This window comes from Pan paniscus, chromosome 6 (assembly GCF_029289425.2).
Source record: "Pan paniscus chromosome 6, NHGRI_mPanPan1-v2.0_pri, whole genome shotgun sequence".
NCBI classification, from domain to species: Eukaryota; Metazoa; Chordata; class Mammalia; order Primates; family Hominidae; genus Pan; species Pan paniscus.
This window is the reverse complement of record NC_073255.2, coordinates 100,717,572-100,736,769: the sequence shown is the minus strand read 5'-3', so window position 1 is coordinate 100,736,769 and position 19,198 is coordinate 100,717,572. Positions and strand designations below refer to the sequence as shown.

General features: G+C 32.7%; 1 protein-coding gene across 4 annotated transcripts in view; it reads left to right on the top strand.

Moving 5' to 3' along the window:
- The window catches only part of PCLO (piccolo presynaptic cytomatrix protein), a 412,454-nt gene that overhangs the window by 276,808 nt on the left and 116,448 nt on the right, over positions 1-19,198 (top strand). For all 4 annotated transcript variants that reach the window (XM_055114599.3, XM_057302898.2, XM_057302897.2 and 1 more), the window contains exon 10: positions 8,219-8,344. In XM_055114599.3, the coding sequence (XP_054970574.2) occupies positions 8,219-8,344 (126 nt within the window). The remainder of the gene's footprint in view (positions 1-8,218; positions 8,345-19,198) is intronic.

The following is a 19,198-nucleotide window of genomic DNA, read 5'->3' as shown; positions in this document are numbered from 1 at the left end:
TAACAAAGGAAGTTTTTATTCTCAGGGTGAGTTCCACAGAAACATTATCATTTCTCCTGACAGATTGCTTGGATATTGTGTTCCTGCTAAGGAAGTGACATTATAGGCTTTGCTTCCAGCTGGAGGTAGCTTAGCACATTTTCTTATCCACTCTTAATAAAACAAATTTAAAGGAATGAATAATTGATTCCATGAGAGTGAAGACATTCACAATATTCAAGGATAGGAGGATAGATGGTAATATTAATGTGAAACATAAGCATACAAATGTAAAATGTATGTGAACTGGCAGTAGAAAAATAAGCAAGGGGAAATGGGATTCAATAAAGGAGTAAGGATTTATATTGATTTTCTAGAATATTTTCTTGACAATTAGAGTGATGATCAAAGGTAGGAAGAACAAGGATGTGAAAGTCAAGAGAAAAATGCTGAGTTCTCAGCTTTTTTGTATGCTGGACATCCTACGGCAAGTTTCTAACCCTCCTTAGCAGTCTCAGCTGCTTTGTCGTAAAAATGGTATGAATAGTACGTAACTCAAAATGTTGTGGAGGTGGTTAAAGAAAGGCAACGCAAAAAAAGCTACGGGATAGTGTCAGACACATAGGAGAAACTTTGCAAGTGTTACTTTCTCTTTTCTTCCATCCCTGAAGACAGTACTGAAGAGATTGAGAAAAATCAAATACACTAAACATAAAATAATATTGGCACAAAAACAAAAATCAAATAAAATCCATCTGTTCAAAGTCATGTGTTTTGAGATGTTTTGACAAAAGATCAATACATCCTATATAATAGAAAATTAGATGAAAATAAATAAAAGCAGCTCACTTTTTGCTTAAAGCATAATTTCAATGGGATGTTTGAATCTTCTTAGCCCAGTTATTAACACCATGAAATACATTTTTGTCCCTTCCAGATAGTAGTAATTATTTTTAATAGAGTAATGAAAATAACCAAAAATAACTGCACTAAATAACTCTTCAATGAAAAAATAGGCCGTGATATATATAGGAAAGTAGAAGCTGTTGAATTATATTGAATACCTCCTTCACCAAAGGCAAATTGATTTTGATGAGAACAGGTTCAGCCTGTAGTGTAAAAATAATCTAGCATCTGGATTTCATTTATATACCTAAAATGACTCAGCAAATATAGAACTTTTCTCTCTAAATCCGTTTTCAACTCCCTCCAAAATAGTGGTTAGTATAATAATTATTACATAATCAGGCATATAAGGCACTTTGTTCTATATAGATATGCATACCAAGATATAGAAATATTAAGCCAATTGCTTATTCATTTAACAGATATATATGCAATTCATATTTGGATTATAATGGTAAAAGCTATAATATTAAAAGATGCAATAATCTTATCTTTATAATGTTTGAAAAAGATAGATATAAACATACATAAAACTGTATGCAGTAATAGAGAAATGGAGATTATACTGACAAAACAAATATAATGTTTCCTAACTAATTAGTTGTGGCTACAGATTGAACCATGCATTATAACTTGTGGGCTGCCTAAGCCAAAAGCATTTTCTCTCCTTGGTCTTGACTGAGAAATGCTGGCTTCCAACACCTTTTTTCATATCTTGGTAGTTTCTCTTTTATTATTTGGTTGCAACTTCTCCCATCACTCTTCTCTAAAACTGAATGGGGAAAGGAGGGACTGGAGTGTGCTACCCTCAAACCCATACCTTCTGATTCTAAACCCAGTGAACTGGCATAAACCAGACAGGAGACTCACTGCCAAGTCACTTCTTTGGAGAAAGAATATGGGCTTCACTCTAGCTTTCCCTTATATTAGCTGCATTGCCTGGAGTGTTTAACCTCTCAAAGCCTCATTTTCCTCACATGCAAAATACAGCGCTTTTTTTTTTCCCATTTGCTCTTTTATTTTAAAATCCAATGAGATAATGTAATTTTAAAGGCATTTTCTAAGAATAGAATACAGTATGCATATATTATTTTACCCAGCCCATTTCCCTTCATCCCTACCCTCTATCACTGCTCAATCATTGCTGTTTCTACTATAACACAAATGTCTTGCACATTTTGCTACCAAAATAATGTCTACATATGTTGTGTGCACAACAAATTTCTGAGTATGATTTTCATCCTTGTATTAGTTTTCTATCACTGCATAACAAATTTAATGAGTTAAAACAACACATATTCACTATCTTGTCATTTTCATGGGTCAATAATCCAGGCATGGCTTAACTGGGTTCCCTGATCATGAACTTACAAACTATAATCTATGTTAGTTGTGCTGTATCCCTTTCTGGAGCTTGGGAGACCTCTTCCAAACTCATGTGGTTGTTGGTAGGATTCAGTTTCTTGTAGGTGTGGAACTGAATTCCCCATACTCATGCTATCAGCCAGGGACAACTGAACCCCAAGAGGTCTCTCTCAGTTTATTTCTGTGAGGTCCACTAACATGTGACAGCTTACTTCTTGAAGGCCAGGAGTAAATCTCTCACTCTAACCTCTTAAGATGGAATCCAATATAAAATAATTATGGTAGTGGCTATCCATCACCTTTGCCAGATCTTATTGATAAGAAGCAAGTCACAAGTTCTGCCTTCACTTAAATGGAAGGGAATATACCAGGAAGTGGCTCATTGGAAATCATGATAGAGTATTTCTGCCACAATCCCATATTAAGTCAAGAAATCCAACAAAAGACACTATATTTAATTTTGAATTAGAATAGTATTTTTCTTCCTACTTACATTTTATATAAGGAAAACTGACATTTATTTTATCAAGCACATCATAGCTTTACACTAATGTAAGTTTACACCATTTTATTTCCATCATCGTAGAGTTTCATAAGTGTTTCTCAAAAAAAAAAGAATTTTCTTTAACACCATAGTGAATGACCTCACCCCACGTCCTGGCCTGCCATCAATTTAGTATCAAGGCCAAACCTATAAAGTGACCCTATTTTCCAATTTTGTGACATCCAGTTTCATATCAAATAATCATTTTGTTTTGGACCCTAAGTACTGCTAAATGAAATAAATTTCCTTTTCATTGCCTTTTATAGAAGTATCCGGCAAACCCTTCAGATTTAGTCTTTATGCTTCTAATTTTGCAATTGTCTTATATAAGCTAAAATGAAGAAAAAAGAAAATCTTTATGTCATTACATGAATGAAGAATGCATTTGTGAATGTGGCAGTCCTGACAAATTTTCTTGGTAGGAATTATTCCAAGTCTATAAAGAGGAGAAAATCCTATGTGCTTTGAGTAAAATTACTTTAACAGCATGCATCATCTGTCATTTGAAATGTGTGTTCCACAAAGCCAGAATACCAGTGTCATTTTTGTGTATTTTTTTACTTGTCTTCCTTATTTCCCATGCCAATGGTCATTTCAGTCATATGGCAGGCCATCTTGGACTCATCTCATGCAATATACTGTGAATATGGACAGGCTTTTGTACATTCTTTGAACTGTACATAACATTTTAATATTAATATTATTTAGATTACATTAGAAAAGAGGTGTGAATGCAAGTTCATGGAAATGTGAGATGAATTGTTCTCTTCAAATTTTTCACGTACATAAAGGATGTATATTTAAAACTAGAAAAAGCCCAGGCGCGGTGGCTCACGCCTGTAATTCCAGAACTTTGGGAGGCCAAGGCAGGCATCACCTGAGGTCAGGAATTTGAGACCAGCCTGGCCAACATGGCAAAAACCCCTGTCTACCAAAAATACACAAAATTAGCTGGGCGTGGTGGCAGGAGCCTGTAATCCCAGCTACTAGGGAGGCTGAGGCAGGAGAATAGCTTGAGCCTGGAGGCGGAGGTTGCAGTGGGCCAAGATCGCACCACTGCACTCCAGCTTGGGGAACAGAGCGAGAGTCCATCTCAAAATAAAATAAAAAATAAAAAATAAAACTAGAAACAAAAGGATGCTGAACAGCAATTTTCATGCCTGGAGCAATTGGCTGGATAAGAAAAAGCTAATAGGAATAAGTGAATTTATTATTGGAATACTCAGGATTAGAGTTGGATTAAACTTGGCATGAGTGTGCTGTTTCTGTTTTGATGTTGCTGAAAACTGTAAAGTATGGATTGTTATTAAGGTGATTGATGTACATTGTGTTTATAGGAGTTTTTTTTAAAATACTGACCAATAATTGGATAAATAGTGAAAATTCTTTAGGTCTTCATGTTTGAGAATTAATGAACAAACTGTTTCATTTGATAGGACAAAAAGGGAAATAACTATGAATTTTTAATATAATTTGGTTTACTTTCTTAAACACTTTTATGTATAATTTGTAACACAGAGATAAGTCAGTGAAATAATATAAAATTAAATTCTCACAGCCTTACTCAAGAGTGTAAGTAATGTGTAAACTACATAAAAATAAATTTAATGAACTATCCTTTGGGGACTTTTCTATTATTCTTGGTATTTTATAGGCATTATTATTTGCATAATCTGTCTTCTTCTTTAGCCCAACCAATGACATGACTGAACTACGCAATATATTTTTATTCTAGGATAACTTTATTATAAAAAATCAACACAGTTGATTTAAACTATTCATAAGATACAGTATGTTCATTAATATCAATTTTGCTTTCCCTTGATGCTTAGATACAGGATATGAGGGTATTGAAATTAAACAAGTATTTTAATTTTATCCAAATGTAATGTTCTAATTATAACCTCATAATATTTTAGTATATATTTTAATGTTGAAAATAAAACATTCTTTGTGATACTTTAAAATACCAGAGCTTTCATTGTAGCAGATTAATAAACACATAAAATTAGATGTAATCTGTAAATTTAAATGCAAATGTAAAGATTTTTCCTTAGTGTGCTCATGTTTGTTTTGTGCATAGCTTATTTTTAAAGTGACTCCAAAGTAGCATATTTATCAAATACTTATAATGTACATAGAGACTTAAATTGTAATTCTAAGGTTAGTAGAGGTAATGCATTTTCTTAATGGTTTTGCCACTTTTATCATTGAATTTCTCTTTTCTATAAATATCCCAACCTTTGAAGGTTTTCTAAATTTTAAACTTCTCTATGAGACTTTCTTAACCACAGATATGCTTATGTATTGTGAAATTACCATAACTTATGACTTTCTTTTTTTAGTAAAGCACTTATGTTATCTGGAGTAACTATTGGTTTACATGTCTCTGTGTGCTGTCATACTGTGAACACAAGAACAAGAACAAGACCATTTTCATGGCATCTGAAGAAGTATTTCATCAATGTTTTGAGATGAAACAAAAGCAGAGAGATGACCTTATGTTGATAAAAATTTGTCAAAAGTTGAAAAACAATGATACTATACACATCACTTGTCAAGGGTCATTTACTTCTAAGAATTTCAGTTCAAAATTAATGTTGCTTCTTGAGTTTACAAAAAATTCTATTGGTATTCTGCTTTCTAGATTTGAGGAGTGGTGTTAGATTTTTATAGAAATATTTTTATTCATTTTATCTATATTTGAAATATAAAACATTACAGTACAACTGTAGAAATGTGAAATCAAAATATCCAGATTCAATTCTTTAAAATTATATAAATTCAATTTCTTTTCATGACATTCAAATTAGGGTAGAAGCAGCTACTATAAAATAAACAAACAAATGTTATTTTTCCTGGGTCTATTTATTTTCTAATGTTCTATTCTTCAAAAATTTCTTGATCTTCTTATGCAACTTAATTGTCTACATGAGAAACAATAGCAGCTGGGCACAGTGGCTCATACCTGTAATCCCAGAACTTTTGGAAGGCTGAGGCAAAAGGGTCACTTGAGCCTAGGAGGTTGAAACCAGCCTGGGCAACATAGCCAGACTGGGTGTCTACTAAAAATAAAAAAAATTAGGTGGGCATAGTGGCATGTAGTAGTCCCAGCTACTCAGGAGGCTAAGGTGGGAGGATCCCTGAGCCCATGAGTTTGAGGCTGCAGTGAGCTATGATCACACCATTGCACTCCAGCAAGGGCAACAGAGTGAAATTTTGTCTCAAAACAAAAACAATAGCAGCAATGTCAACAAAAGGAACAGTAATTGTTGAAAATTAACTATATGACTGAAATTGTTTCTATGTATATGGTCTCATTTCTCACAGGATTGTCATGACTGTATTATTCTATTTACCAAAGACATGAGGCTTATGAAGTATATTTCAAAAGCATTTTGAAGTCACTGTTGTGAGATTATACATTACAAAATTAAATAATTATTGTGCCTGTGCTACTTTATTGAGATGGTTATAATTACAGTTTCTCATCACTGATCCTTTACCAGAGGGTTTTAGAAGGTGCTCAGCTACTAGAAATCAAATGACTCTAAGGACCCAACTACTTCACCTTTAAGACACTGTCATTCACAGAATGAAACTATAACCAATTTTTGTAAGTCCTTCATGCCAATGAATAGATTTTGAATTTCCACAACTACACTTTTTTGTTTGTTTTCTGTTTCTGTCTCCTATGTTGGCAAGGCTGGTCTTGAACTCCTGGCCTCAAGCAATCCTCCCACCTTGGCCTCCCAAAGTGCTGGGATTACAGGCATGAGCCACCACACTCAGCCTGCAACTACACTTTTAGCCATACCTTTATAAGTTATAGCAATCTTAAGTCTATTTGTGGATTCTAAGTTCTGATATGGACTTGCTGGGAAAAGAAAAACTATTTTTAAAGATATTCAAATAGAAGGAAAACCCCAAAATATGTGTCTAAAGTATTAGTGTTATTTAGGATCTGTTCCCATATTTGTAACCCATTTGTTACTATAGAAGGAATTCTGCAAAAGGATTTTCTTGTTTTAGTTTTACAACAATGTCAATCTTTCTAATTTTTATAGCTTAAAAATTCAAGATTGCCCAATAGTCACATTAGGTTTAAAATAATTAACATGCATTGCTTTCATTAAAACACGGGTTTTCAACCTTGGCTCTGTTGACATTTTGGCCTAGAAAATCCTAGGAAGATACCCTGTGCATTGTAGGATGCTTAGCAGCATCCCTGGCCTCTATCCACTAAATGCCAGTAGAATCGTTCCACGGTGACAACCAAAAATGTTTCTAGACATGGACCAATATACCCTGGGAGGAAAAGTCACCCCCATTTGAGAGCCACTGCTTTAAAAGAAAAGAGTTCAAGCCTGTAATTCCAGCACTGTGAGAGGCCGAGGCAGGAGGATTGCTTCAGCTTAGGAGTTTGAGACCAGCTTGGACAACATAGTGAGACCTTGTCTCTAATAAAAATAAAAAGAATAGAGCTATTCAAATATTTCATTATTTGTCATGATTAATATGTGTTTGCTTCTTGCCTTTCAAAATAATGGTCTTAAAACCACTATGCATTAAAGTGTACTCATGTGCCACATAATGTTTTGGTCAATGATGAACCATATATGCAACAATGTCCCATAAGATTACAGTACAGTACATTCACTGTAGTTTTTCCATGTTTAGGTGTGTTTCATGCTCTATATACTTGCTAATTTTTAGCTATTTTTTAAAAAACACAGAAACTAAAAATATCAACACTTATATTTATCTCAATTAGGTTTCTCATAATAATTATTCACCCTGGTCTTTTCATGTGGTTAATTCCAGAAGAACCTGTACTGCAAAGTAAGAAACAGTTTACTAAGATGTTCATCAGTCAAGAATAATTTTATCGTGTCTTGTAGAAAGTGTCAGGTTAATACCCAAGCAATATTAGTTGGTTAATTAAGGCTGAAAAATAAATAATTTATAAATTATGATCATGTTTTCACTTTAAAAATTACAATTGTATGTATGATTGGATTGTGTCTTCTCAATTTTGAATAGTCATTACTGCTCTTCTATAAGTAAAATGTTCCTTAGTCTCATAAGTGAATTGTATGCTCTGGGAACATCCTCTCATAAAATTTTTACAAAATACCTAGTCAAAAATTGGCAAGTCCTGGGTATATTACTGAATATGGCTGAATTAGGAAAATTACTTGTTAATATCAGGTCAATCATTGGAGAGTCTACCAAGATCTCAGAAAATCCTATTTTATATTATTGAAATCAGAATAACATACTTTGGTTTTGGTGTTCATTTCCAATATTCATGTTATATTTAGCTTCTGGGTACCAGACCTACTTTTTGTGCTCTCTGTAACTTGTGATAACTATTGTCCCTTCTTAAATTAGTACTAATAATTTGCTAATTGTTTAATACAGGTAATGGATTAGGAATTAGAATTGTGGGTGGTAAAGAAATCCCAGGACATAGTGGAGAAATTGGAGCCTATATTGCCAAGATTCTTCCTGGGGGAAGTGCGGAACAGACGGGGAAGCTTATGGAAGGTAAGAATAAGGAATTTTACAGTAAAATAAAATGAATGCACTCATATTAAATACATTTTAATTTAATATGCAAATGTTCTCATCCTTCTCTGTGTAGGTAAACCTCTCTCCTTATGGTTAGTTGTGAAAATTTGGTATAGTAATGTGAAAGAAAATATGTCCACAAATATATTCATTTTATTTTCAATTGCATTGTCCTTTTGGCAGTTAGCTACAGAAGTATCTTGTTTAAGAAACACTAGTCAAAACTTTTTTACTGACTGGGGCAATTTTATTAAAAAAAAACTTTAGTTATCTGTGATAATGTTTCACAAACACCAAGAAAAGTTATATTGAAATTAGAGCTACAAAAAAAATCAAATGATCCAGTACACACTAAGGTTGGGTAAGCAAACTATGGATGGCCCACAGGCTTTATCCATCTGCTGCCTGCTTCTGTAAACACTGTTTTATTGGAACACAGTCATGATCATTAATTTACATATCAAGCCTGGGTGCTTTACCAAAACAATAGCAGAACTGCATTCATGACAGAGAATGTGTGGTCTGCAGCATCTAAAATATTTACTCCTGGCCCTTTACAGAAAACATTTGGTAACCCCTGTACTAGGTGTGGTCTATTTTTAGATACTAATCGCCTCATTACATCAAAAGTGTTTTAAAGTAATGATCATTAGAGTAGGAGATAATGGGCCATAAAATATGTACTTAATCATTTTCATTCAGTAAAATATTAGACCTAGATTCTCAAAATACATAATGAAAATTTTCAATTGTCAATCACATAGTATGGTCATTTCCATTCTCCAGATTCTCTAACATAAATATAATTTGCAAGGTTTTGGTGATATTTTTATAATGAACATTGTCACAAAGTAAATACAACCTTTTTATTTTTACTCTAAATATAATATTATTTGAAAAAATGTTTTTCTGTCATTTCATAGTTTAATACAATTTTGTCTGCTGTTGCTTAAAAACTTTAATCATGCTAAAAATGACTCACTGTGATTTTCTCAAATTAAATATATTGGAACCTACCAGAAAATGTCCCTGGACATTTTGATAGACTATTAGAATAAACACAAATTAGAAGCAGTATTTATTCATCACAATGTTATGCTGGAGCCAGGTTGCTCCACATCAATAAGATATTCTGTACAAATCTCTTCCCAACTTCAAATTCAGTAACATCATGATGATAGCTTGAATTGGCTATAGTGGCAGCATTTACAATGTGGAAATCGGCAAATGCTATAACTCAAACCTTTTTATTTGCTTGCTTGCTTAATTATTTGCTTTCAGAATGCCAGCTTACCAGCACATCACCAAATAAATAACTAAAAGCATATTGTTGGCTGGGCTTGGTGGCTCACACCTGTAATCCCACTTTGGGAGGCACTTTGGAAGGCCAAGGTGGGCGGATCTCTTGAGGCCAGCAGCTCAAGACTAGCCTGGCCAACATGGAGAAACCCTGTCTCTACTAAAAAATAAAATACAAAAATTACCTGGATGTGGTGGCGGGAGCCTGTAATCCCAGCTATTCGGGAGGCTGAGGCACGAGAATGGCTTGAACGTGGGAGGCAGAGGTTGCAGTAAGCCAAGATCATGCCACTGTACTCCAGCCTGGACAACAGAGTGAGACTGTCTCATAAATAAATAAATGCACATTATTAAAAATATTCTAATGGCATTCATAAAAGAGGAGAAGTTAGGAGAGCTTGCCAGATAGCTCAATGAAAGGAAAGACTGTATGAATAAAGAAATAACAGTTATAAGCAAAGTACTTGGCGCATATGCGTTTTCTATGACTATAACCCTTTCACGCCCAATGATAATTTTTGGTGTTACAGTCTAATAAGGATATATAAATTAAGACCCATTTTTAAGGATGAGAGTGATAGGATCACTTTCACACAGTATACCCTAGAAGAAAAATGAACATGCCATTTTTATTTTAAAATAACATTTGCAATAACAACTGTGTCTAGTATCATTTGGCAAAAATACTTGAATAATTTATAAATAAAATACCATATACTTTTTTGGATTAACACCATGAAAATCAACAAATACTACAAATCAGCATGATTCTAAAGACAATATCAACGCAGTATATTCTATGAGGAAGTGATGCTCTCTGCACTTTGTAGTCTAGGTGGCCTTTATTAAGTTCATAAGTTTAATTTTAAAAATAGATATGATACCATCTCAAGAGAGAAAACAAAAGTAAATCTAAAATTGTATTTGTGATTTTACAAGCTCTAAGACTGCTACTAAATCCTTCTTATTTTATTTCGGAACTAATATTTTTTCAATTTAATTGGTTTAAGTGAGAAATCATTAAAAACTGTATGCATATGATTTAAGATTTTATTTTGATTAATTATGTTATTTATTCATTCTCTCAAAATTTTGCCAAGGTGTTAAGTGAGGCCTTTCTATGAGTATAAATCCTCTGATTGAAGTCCAGTTCTTGTATAGTCCAAATCCATAATTTGTTATTTATGATTTCCAGCTGTATTTACTCTTACAACATAGCTCTTTAATAAACTACCTGTTAATATTTCTATTCAGGATAGATTCACGATACTGTCTTGACTGTCAATATTTAAATCCTGGTTCTGAACATTAAATATTTTGGGGAATAATGTTAACATATGGTACATCATATCTTTTCTCACCCTCAAAAAGTTTATACCTGTATTCTACACTACCAGGTGACAATGATAAAGGTTTATTCCTTTAATATCCAAAGATTAACTAGCTAGAAGTTTACAAGTCCAAATAGGTATTCACAAGTATTCACCTGGTTTAGACCAGTACATTTACTGGTACGTGTGTGTGGTGTATGTGTGTGTGTGTGTGTGTGTGTGTGTGTGTATACTTGTTTTTGTCTATAGTTCTGTGTTTAATTTATACACTATATCCTTCATCCTGAACCCCTTATGGATTATCCCAAAATTCCAAAGCAGTAGATTGATTGAGATACCACCTTGATTTTTATGCCTGATGTGAGGCATTATCATGATGCCAATTATATATCACTGGAGGTTTTTTTTCCAATTAAAAAAAATTCATGATTATTGATTTTTTTAAATGTATTTGTTGAAGGCAATAAGGGTGTTGAACATTTCATAGTTTAAAGTTAATTCTTTCCTAAGGAAAAATTATACATATGTAAATAAATAGATGATGTGTTTATGTAATTGGATTTTTCCACCTGTTTAATGAACTTCCAGGCAGACTTGGAAATTGATCATCTCTTTGATATATATCTTTGTTTTCTGTATTTCTGAATACAGAATTATATAGACTGTGCCCTTACAGATTCAATATCATCTTACAGTTTATTTAAACATGAATGACAACTTGGTTGGCAATAGAATTCTTAGAGTGTACTCTTTTCTACCCTAATCTACAAAGCTGTTGTTCGGAAAAGCTAGGTCTCCTGCTTTTCCTGAGTTTGTTCATTTCTCTTATCACAGACTTTTAAGAATATTTTGGTATAGCTTTTATTTTTATAGTTTTATTTTGATTTTTAATTGACAATAATACCTGTATAGATTTATGAGTTACAATGTGATGTTTCAATGCATATGTACATTATGGAATGATCAAATCAGGCTACCTAGCATATAACAGGATTTTAAGACATCAGAGTCTAACATTTTAACACTTTTGCAGCACTCAGTGGCATAGACTCTGACTATGTTGGCTTTGGGAAAGCAAGAGTATTTTCAAATTCCTTCTAGCTTTTGTTGTCTCGATGCATTTATTTAAAATATATGGAGCAATCATATAGGTTTTCTGATGTTCATAAGCCAAGTACTATTCTGAAGGTGCTGAGTGACTGCTCTGGTTATTTGATTGAAAAAAAGATTTTTATTCAATCTTTTTTTGAAAAATCTAGTTTCTAAACAAGTTAGTCTACCTTGTTACATAATGTAGGAGAATGTTACGTTTTAGAGAATTAGCAATAATTACTATTGCAAAATCATTAGATTATACTCAAGAAAATGGTTTTAAAACACTCCTAATGGTATGTGTGCCATCTCCTAAAATAAAAAAATGCAGTTCAAGAACTTTACTATTAAAAATTTCCTGAACCAATTTTTTAGTTGTCAATCAATCTACAATGATTTCCTGAAAGAACTCAGAGAATCAAGTACTTGAAGGATTATAATATCCCAAAATCTTAACATTTATTTTCCAGTAACATTTAGTAAACATTCCTACCACAAATACTGGACAGAGAATAATCTTTTGCCACCTATTATACTTTATTTTAGTTGCATAAATTAGTCTTTGTTCTGTAAAAAAGATGAAGACAAAAGATCTGGGGAATTTACAAATCTAAGTTTCTGAAGTGCTATTTCTTGCTATTTGATTTAGGATTACAATTGTAACAATTTTTTGACCAACAGTGTTGGGGCTGTGAGATGTTCAGCAATGTTGGAGTATTCAATGGTATACAATGTTGTCTCTCATTTTGGTCTTTGTCATTGGTATTTCTTGTTGAACTAGTTTGAGCATCTAAAAGTGTACTAGAATATATGGACTTTGAATATATATTAACAACTTTCATTTTAAATCTTTACCCTAGATTAATTATTATATACCTTTTTATATTTAAGTTCAATATAACCAGCATCTTACCTAATAGACTTAAAACAATAAATGCTTCCTCTATAAATAACTGTATTTTCTCTTGACTGTTTTACTAGGTAAAACCTACTGATTACAATTTTAGGAAGTTTTGAATTTACTACATGCTTATTCTTTAAAAATAACTATCTGCATATGTTCACCTAAGATCAATGTTTCAACCCTCTCCAAATTTGGGAAATTCATAATACAATTGTCAAGATCTCATGACAAATGGAAACTTCTTTTTGACTCTGATACAGACCAGATTCAGGCCCGTCACAGTGGCTCACTCCTGTAATCTCGTTGCGTTGGGAGTCAAGGTGATCACTTGAGCCCAGGAGGCAGAGGTTGCAGTGAACCGAGGTTGTGCCCCTGCAGTGTGTTCCTTACCACTTTGTGCACACATCTATTGTGTACCTTGACCTTGTCAGTTTTTTTTCCTTTATACTGTGTCCAGCACAATGCCAGTAGCAAAGATCCAAGCAATATATAAAGAAATAAGTGATTTTAAAAAAAAAAAACCTTTGTTTTCAAAAGTAGGATACTTATTAAGATGTCACTCCTCGCAGGATTGTGTGAAGCAAATAAAACGATATGTGCGGTTTATACACTACTATTTGTAATTAATCATGTAAATTTAAGCATTTAAGACAGCATCAATATTTCTAAACCTTTCGATTATCTTTTTAAAATAGTATACAAAATGCAAAGTTACCTCTGGGCACATGTTCTCACAACCTTGAACTTAACTGCTCATATATTTACATACATTTACTTTAGGTTTATTTTTTCCCTCAGTGTTACTTTGCTTTAAATTTAAATTCAGATCTCTGGGATGAGAGGACAGGGTTGTTACTGACAGAAAACCCCCCCCAATCTAGAACTACAGGACCATCTTCCTGTGCAGTGACTGAGTATGAGAAGGAGATTTTTCTCTGCCAGTTCTTTAGTCCAGAAGATACAAAATATTGTCTTTATTCTGTGGTTGAGCAAGGGTGAGGACACAAAACAGAGGAGTTTTGGATTAGAAGTTAAAATCTCAACTCAAAATAGCAAGTACTATGTGGAAGTGTTTTCTGCCTGTTTGTGATTCATTTGCACTTAATAGTGAATGTGTTTTGCTCTCAGTCTTGTAAATTTTCATTGAAACAACTCAGTAGTCGAATTTCTGCATTACACAGTAGGCACAAGGTTTGATGTTTAAAATACCTAAAACTGGACATGATGTTCCTTCCTTAAACTGAGCCTCTTCCCCAGTCAGCAAAATTGCCGTATAAGACTCACATAGCTTATTCCTACTTTTTTCTTATTTCACTTATTAAGATGCCCAGTGCATCACCTTACATCTGTGATTCCTTCTTTGATTCTAATGAGAGTGGAAGAGGATGACGGGAGTGTGGATGGGGGATGGAGTGTCTCAGCTTTCTCATGGTCTGATGCATGCTATTTAACACTTAATCAGGCGATGACCTGTAATTTTCATTAAAAAGGTTCGAATGTGCAAAAAAAAAAAAAAACTTACAGAATAATATAGCAAACAGCCATGTACCTATCATACTGTTTCATTGTCTTACAATTTTACCATGTTTCTTCCATATTTTAAAAAGAAATAGGCCCCTATAAATTAGTAAAAGCTTCCTGTAGTCACCCCTCAACTCACAAACCTCTGTTACTATCCCGGGATAAAATATCAGACTTAATTCGGGTTATACTTTTGCTTCCATTTCTTTACAGTGTTATGTATGTATCCACAACTATATAAGATTCGTTTTGCTTATTTGAAAAATTTTATTTAAAGAATATCTTGCCACACATGTCTTTGTGCCACTTTTAAGTCACCTGAAGTTTTGGAGATTAATCAAAACGTACATGTAACTCTAGTTCATTTATTTTCACTACTGGGTAGAATTCTGTTACTATATGTCTCCACTGCAGTTTAATTTAAGCATTCCCTGGTTATTTAGGACATTATAGTTTTGGTTTGCTTTATTTTTACTGCTTTAAACAATGCTATAATTAGTTTTTCATGTAGTCTCCTTGTGACCATGTGTAGGAGTTTATTCTACAATACAACTTAAATTTCTGTGTTATAATGACTATCAATCTTGTCAAATAATGTGGAAGAATGTTCTGTGGCTTCTTCAACTAGTTTGTTTTTTTTCCAAATTTCTCTCCCAAGTGTTTCATACTGTTTTTACATTTGTCAGGGTCAAATTAGTGTTCTCATCTCTATACATACTTGTTCCTCTTTCTTTACATTTCCTTTTATCAACTCTGTTGTGCAATGGTTTCCCATTGTTGCTTTCATTTACTTTTCCTTCAGTAGTCCTGAGTATGATCATATTTTATTAATCTTGTGAGCTTGTGGATTTTTCTCATCTGAGATTTGACTCATCTTTTTGCCTGTTCTTTGATTGGATTGTTTGTGTATTTTTAACCATTTTAGGGCATCTTTATATATTCTGGATATAATCCTTTGTCAAATATGGAGGATATAAATACCTTTTCCCAGTGTATGGCTTATATTTTTATTTTCTGTCTCTTTATTTTTTGTAAAATTTGAAGTTTTAATTAAACTTGTCATTTTGTTTTAATTAAGTTTTGTAAATGTGTTGTACTGTTTAGGAAATTCTCCATGCCCTGAAGTCTTAAATATATTATTCTTTTTTTCTTCTAAAAACTGTAAAATGTTACATTTCAGAAATGTTCTTAAGCTCACAGAATTAAGTTGTTTTTAATGTATCTGTGGTCCAAAGTAGAAAGTTCATATTTTAGTTTTTTTTTCCTTCTGAATATGTATAATCAGTTTCCTATGCACCATTTTTTAAAGCTTTATATTTCAGAAACTTTAACAGGACTTTTGTCTTGTTTTTTCAACAAGCATCCCTGAGCCATCTCTAGAGTGGCTCAGCTCCTGAGGGGCTGTATGCTTCTGGGTCATTTTTTTTATTGGCACATAATAGTTGTACGTATTTATAGAGTATATGTGATATTTTCATGCATGCATATAATGTGTAATGATGAAATCTGGATAATTGGGATATCCATCACCTCAAATGTTTATTATTTCTTTGTGTTGGGAACACTTAAAATCTTTCCTTCTTGCTACTTTGAAATATACAATAAATTATTGCTAACTATAGTCACCCTTTGTGCTATCAAACTCTAGAAGTTATTCCTATCTAACTGTACGTTTGTCTCATTAAACAATCCCTCATCATTCCCCCCTCCACACCACCCATTCCAACATGAGGTAACGGCTATTTTATTTACTATATTAATGAGATCAATTTATTTAGCTCCCACATATGAGTGAGAACATGTAATATTTGTCTTTCTGTGTCTGGCTTATTTCACTTAACGTAATGTCCTCCAGTTCCACTTATGTTGCTGCAAATAATATGATTTCATTCTTTCAATGAATGAATAATATTCTATTATGTATTGATACCACAGTTTTTACTCATTCATCTCTTAATGAACACAGTTTGATTCCATCTCTTGGCTATTTTGAATAGTGCTGTAATAGACATGGGAGTGCAGGTATCTCTTCTATATACTTATTTCCTTTCTTTTGATATATACTTAGCAGTGGGATCAGTGTATTGTATGGTAGTTCTATTTTTGGTTTTTTGAGGAATCTCCATACTGTTTTTTATAGTGGTTGGACTAATTTACATTGCCACAAACAGTGTATGAGCATTTCTCTTTCTTCAAGTCTTTGCCAGCATCTGCTATTCTCATCTCCTTGCCAGCATCTCTATTTTGAAAAGAGCCATTTTTAATGGGGTGAGGTGAAATCTCATTGTGGTTTTAATTTGGATTTCCCTGATGACTAGTGATATTGAGCATTTTAATGTATCTGTTGGCCATTTGTATGTCTTCTTTTGAGAAATGTATATTCAGATCTTTTGCTCATTTTTTAAATCAAATTATTTGGGGTTTTTTTTGCTATTAAGTTGTTTGAGTTCCTTATACATTCTACCTATTCATCCCTTGTCAGATGGATAGTTTGCAAATATTTTCTCCCATTCTGTAGGTTGTCTCTTCACTTTGTTGATTGTTTCCTTTGCCATGCAGAAGCTTTTTAGGTTGACGTAATCCCATTTGTCAAATTTTGCTTTTGTTGCTTGTGCTTTTGAGGTCTTACTCAAAACATTTTTGCCCATACCAATGTCCTGGAGTATTCTTTTAATGTTTTTCTTCTAGTAGTTTCATAAGCTCAGGTCTTAAATTTAAGTCTTTAGTTCATTTAGAGTTTATTTTGATATGTAAGAGATAATGCTCTAATTTTAATCTTCTGCATATGAATATCCAGTTTTGTCAGCACCATTTCTTAAAAAGACTATCCTTTTGCCAGCGTATATTCTTTGTGCCTTTGTTGAAACTGTGTTGGCTGTAAATGCATGTACTTATTTCTGGGTTCTGTATTCTGTTCCATTAGTCTATGTGTCTATTTTTATGCCATGCCATGCTCTTTTGGTTAGTATACCATTGTAGTATATTTTGAAGCCAGGCAGTGTGATGCCTCCAGCTTTGTTCTTTTCACTTAAGATTGCTTTGTCTATTCAGGGCCTTTTGTGGTTCCACTCAACTATTAGAAATTTTTTTTTATTTCTGTGAAGAATGACATTGATTGATATTTTGATAGAGATTGCATTGAATCTGCAGATCATTTTGCATAGTGTGGACATTTAACAATATTAACTTTTTCAATCCATGAACATGAAATATCTTTCCATTTTTTATGTGTCCTTTCCATTTTTTATCCATTGAAAAAATTGAAGAGGACACATAAGAATGAAAAGATATTTCATATTTTATAGTTTCCATTGTAAAGATCTTTCATTTATTTAGTTAAATTTATTCTTAGGTATTTCATTATACTGTAGCTGTTTTAAATAGAATTGCTTTCTTATTTTTCTTTACTACTACTGTGCACCATTTTTTGAATAGTGTATTATTACTCACACTGATCTACTAGTCCCATCTGTCATATATTAAGTTTTAAAATGCATGCACAGATCTTTTCCAGGTTCTCTGTTCTGGTCTATTTTTCTATCCTACTGGCCTATTTGTCTATCCCAACACCAATATCACACTGTTTTAATTGTAATTAAATTAATTAAATCAATTAATTAATTGATTTAATTAAATCCTGGCATTTCGTAGGTGGATCCATCCTAGAGCCGTTTGTCAGAATGCTCTCGGAACAATTCTTGACCCTTTGGTTTTGCATATAAATTCTGGAATCTGTTTTTCAATTTTCATGACAATCTCTGTTGAGATTTCATAGTAATTTCACTGAAGAGACTGATTAATTTGGAAAAAAATTAGACATATAGTCATGTCCAGTTGAGTCTTCAATAAGTTCACAACGCAGGTTTTTGCTCTACTTAGAGACTTAGTCATTGTATTCTGAATTAATACAATAACAAGAGTTAGGACATTAAAACAATTATCCATAGCAATTGTTAAACTTATTAACAATATTATATGGTTTTATCAATTTATGCCAATATTATATCTCCAGAAAAGGTAGAGTAGAAAATATAGATAAAATCAATTTTACTTGGTTAATATCATGGACTAAATCTAAACTTTTATATACATATCATTGGTTCTAAGCTTTATTTAATCACTGGATTTTTTGAACTAGTTCTCCAAATTAATTTTCATCCTAGTTGTCTGTGTTATAACATAATTGTGAAATACATTACCATCGTGATACTGTTAAAACTTCAGCAATTTTTGTAAGAGAACAATGAATCCACAAGGACTAAATATCGTATATCCAATGAACCTAAAACAATTGTTTATATTGATAAGTTGTTCAACTTTGTTAATTTAATAAAATCTTTTGAAGATAACTTGTATCTATATTATTATAATTGATAAATTTAGAAAATTTTTGTAAAACTCTTTGGAGCTAAGATAGAAATATAACATTAAAATCTGAATGTGTCTTCAAGAACATTCTTAATGAATCAGTGGTAACACAGCATGGAAGAGCACAAAGCTAAAACCAATGATATCCAATGTTTGCTTATAGATTTAGCCAGAGCTACATGGCAAGTAAGCATGTCCAAGGCCATAAGACTTGTAATGAAATGAGAGAAACTTCATTGTTTGTCCATAGGTATTCTGTGAGGAAATGCCTCTGTGACATGAATTATAGTTCGTGCATACTTTTATATTCTTAGT